The 13087-nt window shown below is 44.1% G+C and overlaps 1 protein-coding gene across 5 annotated transcripts in view; it reads left to right on the top strand.

The window, feature by feature from the left end:
* Positions 1 to 13087, top strand: part of DENND1A (DENN domain containing 1A) — a 496855-nt gene that overhangs the window by 230702 nt on the left and 253066 nt on the right. For all 5 annotated transcript variants that reach the window (XM_028107675.2, XM_028107673.2, XM_088019125.1 and 2 more), the window contains 2 exons: positions 5295 to 5364; positions 10455 to 10535. In XM_028107675.2, the coding sequence (XP_027963476.2) occupies positions 5295 to 5364; positions 10455 to 10535 (151 nt within the window). The remainder of the gene's footprint in view (positions 1 to 5294; positions 5365 to 10454; positions 10536 to 13087) is intronic.

The following is a 13087-nucleotide window of genomic DNA, read 5'->3' as shown; positions in this document are numbered from 1 at the left end:
GAATCACATGTTGCATTTATTTTCCTGTCTCTTTTGTCGTCTTATTCTGGAATAGATCCTCAACATTTCTTACACTTCTATGAACTTGACATTGGCTGTTAATTTGTAGAAAGTCCCTCATCCTTAGGATTGGGTTCTACATCTGTGGCTAGAATATGATGGAAGTATTCTGTATTGTTTCACTGCATTCTATCAATTGGCACCGTTTCAATTTGCCGCATTACTTAAGGTTGTGTCACTCAGGATTCTCCCTTCTTTTTCCCTTTATAATTATAAAGTGTATTCTGAATATCCTCATTTTATCCTCATCAGACTTCCGATTCATTTATTTATATTAGCACAGACTTGTAATTTCCTATTTTATTTATTATTACATAATCTCTTTCTATTATTATTTGGTTTGGTGCTCAGATTGTCACAGATTTTGTCAACAGGAGCCCCTCCACACTGGCTCTTGTGTCCTGTTGGCATGTCCTAATCATGTGTGGAACACTGCCTTTTTCCTAGCACAACAAGATATTTCCCAGCCCTAGCTCTGGAATCAGACATTTCTTTTTTTTTTTTTTTTCCTTCTTTAAGGCGCTCTGCTTCCTTTTGGTGAAGAATGGTACTTAGAAACCAAGATCTCGACACTAAGCATGCTCATTATAATTGGGTTCTCTCTGCTTCCAGGGCCCCTCAGTGGCTAGAGCTGGAAAATCTATGTATATATAATGTATACATACACATATGTATGTACATACATATACTGTGTTTCTATTTCTTTTGTCTCCATGATTTCACACAGTTACATTTAATTCCAGTACGACACCATAGGTTCATTTCTGTTTTCTCCTCGTCCATATTTGTAACTCTCTTCTCTGATCGTAGTAATTCCATTATATATTTACATGCTTGATCGATCTCAATCAGACTCTCACAGCTGTAGCTCCTTTCCTCTGTGGCTGTCCTTCTCACCGCACTTGGACTCTGACCTCTTAGACACTGCAGCCTCCTCCTACTGTGGACCTCCTTGGACTCTGCCTCACCACCTTTCCTAGAAGCCCTCCTACCCACTTAGGCTCTGACATCCCACACTGAACTCCCTTCCCGATGCTCTTTTTATTCCTCTTAGGTTCCAACACCAGTCTAGTCAACCTCTTTCTCCTGACATAGATGCTTTCTTACCCAGTGCCAGGCCTTGCCCCTACTTAAACACCACTTTCCCCCCATCTTGAGTTCTGATGTTCTAAGCCAAGCCACCTTCTGTGTTTCTTCTCTCCTGATCTTGCTGGAGCCCTGACTTTCCCTTACGAGGAAACCCTTCTCACCCCACTCAGACTCCAACAGTCTGGGCCTGGTGGCCCCTACAGGAGGATTTCCTCCTGCCTGTGCTTGAACTCTGACGTCCTGCTCACAGCTATTATTCTCTCAAGTAACCACCTTCCTTGGCTTGGTCAGTGTCTGCCTCCATTGCTCCCCATCTCACACACCCCTGTCTTGCTTGGCCTCATCTGATGGCTTTGAACTCAACTACTAGCAAGAGATGTGGGAGAGCTTTTTAAAATTTGTAATGGTTTTCTATCTAAATACTTATGACACTGGAGTGGGATCCCATCATATGTACATTTATACAAGGTCACTTAGACACATGCGTATATACACAAAACAGTGGGAATGATTATCCTGACAGTCCATTCAGTGGAGCGAGATTAGAAATGTAAGTCATCTGTCCTCGGTCGGACTCAGTTCCTGAGTTCAGCTGGAGGGTAAGCAGCTCACCAAGCTGACAGATTGGAGCATAGACAGTTTTCATTCAGTATGTGTCCCACCACCCCCGCCCCCCCCCCCCCCCCCCGCAAACTCAGGCCAGCTACTTTGTGTCTATAAAACCATGTCTGCTCTATGTTGGGGGCAACTGAAGGGCCTTTTACAGGTGATTTTTACCATGGGCCATTGGACTCTAAGCACTATGTCTCGAACCTTGCCCCTGCACATCTTACAAGGGCCTGTGATGTAGGAATGTGTGTAGGAATACTCGGATGCTCCCTGAGTTCTTCTCAAGTTTAAGACTTTGTATTGCCTCACACGAAACAAAAGCCTCTCCATTTGACTGTTAGGCCAGGGAAGTGATGGCAGAACCTGGGACAAAGTTACCTGAGCCACAATTTGGTGAGAGAAGCATGGATCATGGCCAGTGCCTAGGAAGCAGCCTTGTCCCATTTTGGCTTTTCCCCATCAAGGAAGGCTCTGCTGATTGGCCATGATAATTTTATAACTTGATCCAAAGCCTGAGCTAAATAAAGCCCTTGGAAAAGAGTTCCAACTCCCCTCACACAAACTATTTTGTTGTATATGTCTCTTTTCCCCACTAGGACCATGGCCTTTCTGAATGCAGGGACCCTTTGTTGTTTGTTTTTTTGGGCCCTAGTTGGACTGAGCCCACTGCACGGTGGTGCTCTCTCAGCATTGCGGACTCCGAGTGGTTGCATGAAGGTAGCAGGTGGAGCAGGCCCAGAGATGTTTGGAACTCCTTTAGATGTCCAGGGACGAGCAGTGTAATGGAGTGTTTGTTTCCTGTCTCTGGACTGGGAAGTAGTGTTTACTCCATGATGACAGACACGCACAGAATGGAGTGGAGGGGCTCCATAGCCTCACCTGCAGCTCTGCAGGCCGGGCAGAACTGTCGTGCCAGCACTAATGAAGCAGTACAGGAAACGCCACTGGATAAGGTTCAGCTGTGAACCCTGGCCTCCCAACAGGGGAAAAGAGGGATCCTTTGAAGAAGAAGACAGCTGGGTTTTGGTTTCAAGACCTTAACGCTGCCATCACTGGATATTCATCTGTCAGTGCACAGGGGACAACATGTGGACAACAGTTGCATCCGGTCAGGCCACAGCGAGAAAGAAATGGCTGATCTCCAGGGTAACTATGAAACCTGCTATGGCTGAGGGTTCTGCTTAGTGTAGCCAAAAAGAATTGATTTGGTGAGGTTGAGGCTGCGTGAGAGAAGCTGGGCACTCTGCTGTGGGCCGGACGGCCCTACCACATCGCCTTCCCTCAGCCCCCTGGCAATGGAGGGGATGCAGGGGCTTGGGGTCAGGGCCCGTGCTAGTGGGGCCACTTGAACCTCTTGGCAGAAACTACTCCCGTGTGTACCACAGTCCTGAATTATCAGAGAATCCAGCTTGCCCCACATCACTTCGTCCAGTATTTCTGAAATGACTTCAGCTTTTCTCTCATTTCCTCGAGGCCATGATTTCCTTGCAAGACAATATTTTCTCTTCTTCCCTGTCACCAGCCCCCCCCCCCCCCCGGCCCCCCGCCCTGCTCCCTTCCTGACTTTGAGTTGCTGGATTTAACTACTGGTATTTTCTCTTTCAGGGGGAAAAAATTTTTTTTGTAATCCTTGGTTGAATTTGTTTATTAAGAGTCCTCTAATCTGGGCAAGAGTTTTCGTCTGAGGGGATTTATTGTTCCCACTATAATGGCTTTTAACTCAGCCGAGGTTTATTTAACAGAATAGGAAGGGAGAAACTTATCTCCTCCCTAATCCCTCTTGAATGTTTACACTGCTCTGTCAAAGTAAATGCTGTGGAAAGTGGCGGCAGTCGTTTGCTGTGTAATAGTCAATATGCAGCTGCCAGAGCTGATTGAAACATATTAACATAAGTGATAATACTGTCATAGAAGTGAAAAGTTAAGTTGCTTATCAGTATATTTTGATAAGCTACTTAAATTTTACAGTAGCATGTGCTGGCTTTCAGACAGACGTTAATGATAGAGAACTGTGCACTTTATCTGTCCTCTGGATTGCCTCTCACTTCATCTATTACCCTCGGCAGTACAGCTGGTAATCTGTACGGGGTGCTGAGTTCCCTCCGCCTGGTGGGATCAGCGCTCCACTGCGCATCCAGCTCTATCAGGAACGGACCCGTGAGCTCAGCAGGGCAGACGCGGGCAGGACAGCAGGGGCTTGGTACAACACCCTCCTCGCTTGACTCTTTGTCGCTTTGGAAAAGTTTCTTAATGGAGAATAAAGCCATTTAAATTAAGTGACAAACTTCTGGGCGGCAGGGGGTGGGGTGGGAGATAGTTCAACAACAATTCTATAACATTAACATGCCTTTGCTCTTAGTCTTTGTTTGGTTGTGTTTGTTCCATCAACACTGAGCGCTGACGGTATGCCGGGCTCCACGCTTGGCCCCGGGAAGACAAAGTGAAGAAAGATGAGATCCTTCCTTCTCTATGCACAGTCTGTTAGCAAAACAGACACACCATTGAGTGCCACATGGTGTGTGGAATGTTCTAACGGGAGTATGCATGTGACCAGGGCAACACAGAGAAGAGGGAATTAGGGCATGAGGGGCGGCGCTGGGGAGCTTGCAGAGGACCGTTAGGAGGATGAGTGGAAATAAGCTAGCCTAGACCAGGAAGGTCAGAGGGAGAAAAGGGCCAAGTGTATGCAAGCTCGGGCAGGCTTGAGGATGCCTGGCCATTCTGGGAGGGAGGCTGCAGTGAGAGAAGAATGCACTGCAGAATGTGGGGAAGTAGAGCGGGCAGCCAGTCGGGGACCTGACAACGAAGAGCCTCCAGCGCCATCCTAAGAAGTGCATTAGTGATGGGGCACCACTGCAGGAACTGGATCTGTGGGCCACTTAGATGTGCATTTTAGAAAGATTATTCTTGAAGCCCCACAGAGAGAGGATAGAGTGCGGTCAGGACCAGACTGTCCTCGGAGTGAAGGGGTGCCATGGTCAGGACCCAGTAGAGGGCAGGGGGAACAGAGAGTTAGAGCCCGTCCTGCAGTAAGTCCAGAGGGGGTGCGGTACACGTAGGATGTTTGATGCTACAGTATGACTGGTTTCAGGCTCTTGGGGCCTTTGGGACACCTTGCAGACAGCAGCAGGGGGAGTGCTGTATGTATGAGTGTGTGGCTGTGTGTGTCCGATCATGAGGGACTTGCACAGAAGCTTCCTGGAAAGGGTGGGTGTGGTGGGAGAGGCCTGGGGGGCTATTCAGCGATGGTTCCTGATTGCAGAGTCTGCTTTGAATTTCTTCTCTATGAACGTGTTCTAGCTCTGAGGCATGGGAATAATTTATAATGGATAGTCAATTCTTCACCTTACACAGGCAATTTTTTAAAATCCCAGAAATAATTAGCATTCCACCAGTCTGTGTTTCCAGCAGCCTATAACAGGAAGACTCTTCAGGATGTAGAGGAAAAACTGAAATGTACCAGTCTTGAATTAGCTCCTGGTTAAAGTTTTTGACCTGCATACTAATATTTCATGTTTCTTCTCCTCTTTCCCCAGCTATCTTCCCTGGTTCGAAGTATTTTATAAGCTGCTTAACATCTTGGCGGATTACACGACAAAGGGCCAGGTATTTACCTTGTATTTTATTCTTTTTAGCAAGTAACTTTAACTTTTTTGATTATTAAAGTAATACATGCCTTATATTTCACCAAAATGTTTACCAAAAAAGTAATGCATGCCCATTATAGAAAGTTTCAGAAATTCGGAAATAGGAAGGATGAGAAAAATCACTCCTGATATGTTCCCCCTTCCCAAAAATAACAATCGCTAGTGTTTTGGGGATGTTTTCTTCCTTTCCTTTTGCAGTTAAAGGAATAATAAATAGACCCTTAGCATTCAGAGTTAATATTCTGATATCTGATAGCTGATATTCCCAAGCAGCCCTGGAAGTTCATGACATGTATTAAATTATAATTTTGCTGAGGCACAAATTTAAATTGCTCATGTCATGCTGCAAAGCTCGATTTGCGAGTAAAACACTTAACTAGCAAGTGACCTAGCCACCTGTCCCAAGTTTCCCTTCCAGTAAGGCTTTGTTGTGCGCTTTCAGTAATTTTTTTAAGGGTCTGAAAAATTACTTAAAAAGTTAGCTCTACTTTACTGTACTTTTGGAAGAAATGATATGCTGAAGTGTCTTCCATGGATGTCAAGGGTCAACTGGAGCTATATTTAGACTTTCATAGCTCACATTTTTCAGGTGCTATAGTAACAGAAGCATTTCCCCAGGTTAGTAAAAACACTGTGAATATTTTTCATGAGTGCATAGCATTTTATTATGGACCTTAGAAACATTTCCCTATTGTTGGAAATTGTTTCTTTTTTTTTTTAGATTTATTTATTTATTTTAGAGAGCACATGCACACCCATACACATACAAAGTGGGGGAGGGGCAGAGAGAGAGAGAGAGAAGCAGACTCCCCACCGAGCATGGAGCCTGATGCGGGGCTCAGTCTCATGGCCCTGCAACCATGACCTAAGCCGAAATCAAGAGTTGGACGCTTAACCGACTGTGCCACCCAGGTGCCCCTGTTGGGAGTTTTCATTATTTGGGATTTCTTTTTCCACTGTAGTTGTAGCTATTAGCATCTTTGAACATAAAGCATTTTCTTCTTTTTGAGTATTTCCTTAAGAGGAGAATCTCAGAGGGGCCATTTTTTAGGGCAGTGGACATAAACATTTAAAAAATTTGCCAAGCTGTTTTCCAGAAGAATTTGTACTGTTTTCTTAAAAGATGCCCTTTACTAGGAATGTACAGGAGTGCCTGGCTCACCATACTCTCGCCAGTACCATTTGTTGAATTTGTTGTTTATTTGCCAAGTGAACAGACTCATTGTTTTAACTGCATTTCTTTATGAGTAGTTGAATATTTGTCCATATATGTAATTCCTTAAATTTTCCTTTTTGTAAATGGTCTAATGTTTTTAATTGATGATACTTTATTATTAAATGTTATAGAAATTTTTTTCTCCTCGTACTTTCTACAGCACATTCGATCCATTAAAAAAAGGGGTGCCATAGTTCAGTAATATTGGGGTTGGGGAGAAGGAAGTCTGTGTTTCATTTTTGTCTCCTTAAGATTCATGTCCTGGTGGCTCTGAGAAGGTCCTGCCGTGGAGAAACGTGTTATTCCATGCTTCCCATCTTGTTTGGCCCTAAACCCTTTTTATTCCATGACAAATATTAATATTCTGAGATACCAGTGTTTCCTAGGATATACTTGAGGAAATGCTGCTTTGGAGAAAAAGTGGAAAACGTGTATAATGGAGAAATCTTTCCTTCAAGTAAGATTTACTCACCAGCAATGTATTCCAGAGGCCACAGTAATCGGAAGGAATAGCTAATAGAAATGGCTCCCTAGGTCACTACACTCACTCTCAGAGGATGCTTAGGTATCTGGGAATTTTGTCATGAAGGAAGTGATTTATTCTTTGATGAATGAATTCAGAGGCCACCTTGGGTCTGTTCATCAATTTATGTTGACAATTCACTTTAGTCAAACATTCAGGTTTTCACTCAAATTTGAAGGATATCTTTAGTAAATAGAATTGCATCACACGTAGGCTCTTAACAGTCTTAGAATTGGAGATTGGCTCACATATTTTTTTCTTCCATATTAATGTTCCAGTCAAAACATAGTAGACATTTAAAAACATGTCTTGTGGTACAGAAAAGGTTAGGTTTGTACAGCCTATGCATAGGGGAGATAGGATTATTACCCCGTAAAATTGGTGCACGAGTCCTCTGGGCCATTGCCCCAGGAAGGACCCTGCCTCTTGGAGTGTTGAAGAGTTGCGATCAGTGATGTGTTTTAGTGGAGTCTGTTTCCCCTGTACCCAGTACTCTTTCTATTAATTTTTTTTCTGGTTAAAGGAATTATGACACAAATGGTAGGAAATCTGTCTACAACTGCCTTACTTGTTGGCAGGGTGTGGGTCATCAGATAGAACAGGAGGAAAGAGCTTTTATTAAAAAAACAGAATCCCCTCCCCAAGTCCAAAAGTCTTTGGGCATGGTAGGTTTCAATTGGAGGGTGTGGGGGTTGGTAGTGACCATGATGGCTCAGAGTGGAGTGTTGGAGCCTGAGATACATGATGGGGGTGTCTCTCTGGGTCATTGATCCACCATGGTTATCAGACCATGGATGGGGCATTGAGGACATCCCTGTGGAAGAATTGGCAGGGGTTGAAGAGGGCATCTGAGCTGGAGAACAGCCTGGCCGAGGGTGTTGGAGCCTGAAGGACAAAGCGGTTGTTTATGTGCATGCAGTAATAGTGGCAATGGCTTGGCACCAAATATCAGAACTCTAGGAGGATCTAGAAGGATCCACAAGGGAAAGGGGGCCGCCGTGGTCCAGCACTGGAGTATTGGAGCCTAGGGTGGGGAAGGCATTCTTGTTGGGGAGGAGTAGACAGTAGCAGTCTAGCATTGGATATCCCTATTCAAGCAGAGCAAGGGGGGCTTCTGGGTGGATAGGGTCAGTCATAAAAGATTGGTTACATACAAATAAGTAAATATATTAAGAAAATAGGATTGATTCTTCATTTCTATAGAATTTAGTTACAAATATGAAAAGGAAGGAAACTAGAAGGATTCCTATGTTGGATTGGAATTAGAGCTATTAGTATGAACAAAACATGTGATAATAGGAATCAGTAAAGGTGCGTCTATTGTGGGTGTCTGTGTGCGTACTGTATTTTCTGGCTCTAACCACTAAAAGAGTCTGGGGTTAGCAATACCTAGGTAGCAATGAGCACAGCTAGTATGCAAATCTTGGTTTCTAAATAACATTTTCCACTAAAAGGAGCCAGGGCTCTCTGAAGAAATGTCTAATTCTAGGGCCAGGGCAGGGAAAGTATAAAATGAGCCTGGAATATCTTTTTGTGCCAAAAAGTGTTCAAAGGAAGTGCTCAAAACATGATGGGGACATGTCAGAAAGACACAGAAGTGAGCTTGAAGTGGTTGAGGGCTTCCCACTGGTCCAATCTGGGACAATTTGAGCATTAAAACAAATAACGATAGCAAAGGCTTATAGCCATTGAATAAAACAGGAACCATGTGTGCTTACCGATATAAATAAGTAAATAGATAAGTTAAAAGTTTGAGGAAGGGGATGTTTACATAAAGTATCACTCCACAAAATGCTTGCTAAAGACAAAGGGAGAATGAGTACCTTCACAGTAGAGACGTCAGATGAATTAATCAAATGATCAAAGTGAACATCATGAGTAATGGAATGAATTGAAGTCTGAATCAATAGAAAACATCAGACAATGGAGAATTACTCCACAAAATGGCTGGTCTCACTGTCAAGTGCCTACAAATCTGGGAAAGACTCGGGCCTGTTCCAGACTGATGAAGACCAGAGTTTTATAACTAAAGGCAACATGTGATTCTGAGCTGGATTATTTTGCTATCCAAGGACATTATGGGCACAATTGATAAAACTTGAAGGGATCTGAGGATTTGATGATAATGTTCTATCAGTGTTAATTTCCTGATTTTGATGATTAGTTGTGGTTGTACCGGAGAATGTCCTTTGTATTTATGGATGATGGAACATAATGTCCGTAACTCACTGTTAAGTAGTTCGGGAAATACAAAATTGCTGTCCTATAATTATGTAAATTTGAGATAGTTTCAGAGCAAAATTAAACGTGTGCACGTGCACACATGTTCATTCCTCCGTGAGAAACTTGAATGATCAGAGTTCAGATTGAAGCAGGTTTTTAATCTGCACTCATCCTCTTTTTGCCTCTCCTTTAAATTCACAACCCAAGACTGCTGTGAAGCAGTGGAGAGGTCTCTGGGCTCAAACACAGAAAACCTGCATGTAGCTCCTGGCTGTGCAGCTTACGAACTGGCTGATCTGAGCCCAGTTGTTTCAGCCTTCAGAGCCTCAGTTTTCAGTCTGTGAAGTGGGATAGTCATGAGCATCAAACAGACAACAAATGGAAACATATGTAAGCGTAATACTATTCTATTAGCACAGACAATTCCACAGGGTGGGAGAAATGGCTTTTGCATAATTCTGTAAGCAGCGTTCTTTTGAGCATTTTAAAAGTGAATCTGTTTTCAATCGAATAATTTGTACTGCTTTGTATTTCATTCTGTGGCTCAATTTCACTAATTAAAATGCACAGCCACCATACTGTATTGCATGCTGCTGTATGTAGTTCATTTTAACTTTCCATAATTGGATGCTGCTGTGTGTATCCAGTGAACACTCAATAAAATTAATTGAGGGTAATGATGATGAAGACAAGATCTGTAGTGTCATCGTTATTTCTCCCAACCACCCCCGCCCTGTAAGCTAGGATTGTTTGCATTTAAAAGTTGTTGCTATGGAGTTGAGAGGATAGGTTTGCTGCGAGCTTATGGTATATGATCCATAAAAGGCGGTCATGGTAGGTGTCTCACTCAGTAGAAAATGTCAAACTTGGTGTGGGAGGATCTATTTGGCTCTTATATTGAGCCATAAGCAGTGTCTTTTGTCCAACCCTACTTGAATATCAAGCCTATTTCTGTACTGGGGCCAGCCCCTCCCCAGCCCCCTTCATCAAGAGGGCCTCCGGCTCACTGTGTGCCCAGACCTCCCTGCAGGCCTCTGACTAAGGGCTCAGCCTTGCTTTTGTTACTTAGGCCTTTTATTTCTTTCAGGAGAATCAGTGGAATGAGCTTCTTGAAACTCTGCACAAACTTCCCATTCCTGACCCAGGAGTGTCTGTTCATCTCAGCGTGGTAAGTGGGGGCAGAAAATTAGCGGATCACCGAGAAACCATTTCATTATTAACAGTGAGGCGGAGTTAGCCGAACAAGATCGTCTTTTGTCCTCTGCACCTTCCCCAGCGCTACCTCCGAATACTCTGAAACCTCTGGACTCAAGATAGGCCAGGGAGTTCAATTTCTTCCTTTCTCTGGGATTCCAACAAGGAATAGGTCCCAAATGTCTCCAGGCTCCTCTCTTCCTGGTTGTCATCCCATCACTAGCATATCCTAGGTGGCAGGTACTGGGCTTGAAATGGCCCCTACCTGCCTCCTCAGCCCCCATCCTGGGGCTCCCTGCCTCATGCTTTGCCTCCCAGCACTGCTGTGCATGCCTCTTTGCCCATCGTGTTGCCCCTGAACCTTCAACACTGTCTCTCTCCTCTTTACCAAGCTGGCTTACATTCATCCTTCAGAACTCACCTTGGATTTTATTTCCAGAGAAATCCTCCCCTTGGCCCCCTTCCCCAAGACTTAGTCAAGGTTTTCTTCTTTGCCCCAAGCATCTTGTACACTTTGCAGTGCTTATTCATACCACATCTGTTTTCCTATCTTGGCCACTGGGCTGTAAATCCCTCAAGGACAGGGATGGAGAGAGCCTAGCATAGTTCCTAACCTACAGTAATAATTGTTTCTTTAAACTCTTTTAAATACCTGCTACGTGATATATAGTATGCTGGGTGGAAAACCCTCTGAACTGGGAAGTTTCAGTCCTAGCTGTAGTTTCGCCAGTGACCTGAGTGATCTTAATTAAAACCTTTGACCTTGTGGACCTTGAGTTCTTCATTGATCGGATAAGGCATCAAAAGAGGCGTAGGTGATCTTTTTCATATTTCAGTTATTGGAATTCTCTAATTCTCTAGGTCAAGCCCTTGTCACCACCTTCATCAGAATTCTCAGATGGACACCCTTAGGCCAGCTCTTGATTACCCAGGGGCTATTTTCCCTATGTTGTGAGATCTGAATGTTTAAAAAGTTTTGTTTTTTTTTTTAAGATTTTATTTCTTTTGAGAGAGAGTGTGTGAGCACAGGGTGTGGGGGAGGGGCAGAGGGGGAGAGAGAGAGAATCTCAAGTAGACTCCATGCTGAGCATGGACCTTAGTGCAGGGCTTGATCTCAAGACCCTGAGGTCAAGAGTCAGACACGTAACTGACTGAGGCACCCAGGCTCCCCTGAATGTTTAAACAGTTTTATTGGATGTGAGGGTGATCTGGTTGTGACATCTGTCACCTCATTGATCTGGCTGATCTGGCTGCCTAGACAGATGTCCCCTTCCTCCCTCACCATCCATGTGCATCCCTCCTGAAGCTGTGTGCTCAGTCAAAGAGGACAACCTTCTCTGATAGAGGAGGACCGTTCTTCAGTCAAGGGTACATGAGTAGCTGTGCTCCCCAGTTAGAACCTCCAGACAAGCTCTCAGGGTCTAGCTGTAGGAGAATGTAGGGTAGTCAGGCTTCCAAGACTCTAGACACATGCAAATGAGGTGTTGCATCTGGCAGTCTGCCTTTTGTTAGATAGATGGATAGTTAGATAGATGGATAGATAGATTTTTAAAATAATGGGAAGTTTTATCTTTCATCTTCTCTAGAACTAGGTACAGTGTTGATATTTAGTGGTTAGGATCTTGGTATTTGCCCTCATAAGGAAAGAACATATCTTACAGGTCTTTTTTTTATGATGAGCAAATTGAAAGCAATATTACTACCAGTAACTAATAATAGATCTTCTATTCATTAAGTTCTTAATTTCTGCCAAGTGTGCATCCCTTGTGCTCAAAACAACTCTGCAAAACAGATAGTAGTGTTGTCATCCTATAAATGAGGCTTAGAGAGGAAGAGTACTTGCTCACTCAAGGCTATGTGGTTAGTAAGTGAGAAGTTTGGGTTTTTCAAACCCAGGGCTAACTTCCAAGCCTATGTTCTTTCTACTAGGCCATGGGTGTTGAAAGAAAGGGAGCAAAGAAGGAACTTGTAGAGGTTTTTGCTCATTTTAATAGGGCATAGGAAGGAAAAGAATCTTAAGAGAAATTCTCGTAGGGAAGACTGCCTGGAAAAGATGAAGAAACGAGCTTTAAACCTGCCCAGGTCATTGCCAGATAGCTAAACAACCTTGCCTTTGTCTCTGTCCCTTTTCCTAAATCAGCTTGATCTCTCTGCTTCAGTCTGTAATGACATCCGACAGGTAGCTGTGGAGTAGCCTGGCTGGGTCACCAGCTGCTGGGGAGGCAGGGCCACTCCTTCCCCTGAGTGGCTGCCAGGCCTCAAGGACAAGCCATCCCAAGGGCAGGAGGAGAAACTGTTGGGGGGAGGAGGTGCAGCTGTTTCGTGCCAGTGGTTCCTAGGAATGTTTCTGACCTCCTCTGGTCCCAGCATTTCATGGGTGATGGAGCAAGACAGAATCTCAAAGGACAGCCTGGGGATGACTTGGTTTTGGAATTGTGATGCCTCACTATTCACAACCCACTGCATCTGTAAAGGCAGATATATGTTTCTTTCCTGTTCATGAGGGATTCTCGCCATGTTGCATTT

Source organism: Eumetopias jubatus, unplaced genomic scaffold, assembly GCF_037043125.1.
Source record: "Eumetopias jubatus isolate StellerSeaLion01/CBP00866 unplaced genomic scaffold, mEumJub1_p1.0 scaffold_15, whole genome shotgun sequence".
Lineage (NCBI taxonomy): Eukaryota > Metazoa > Chordata > Mammalia > Carnivora > Otariidae > Eumetopias > Eumetopias jubatus.
Note: the sequence above shows the minus strand (reverse complement) of the source record. Positions and strands in the feature narration are given on the sequence as shown.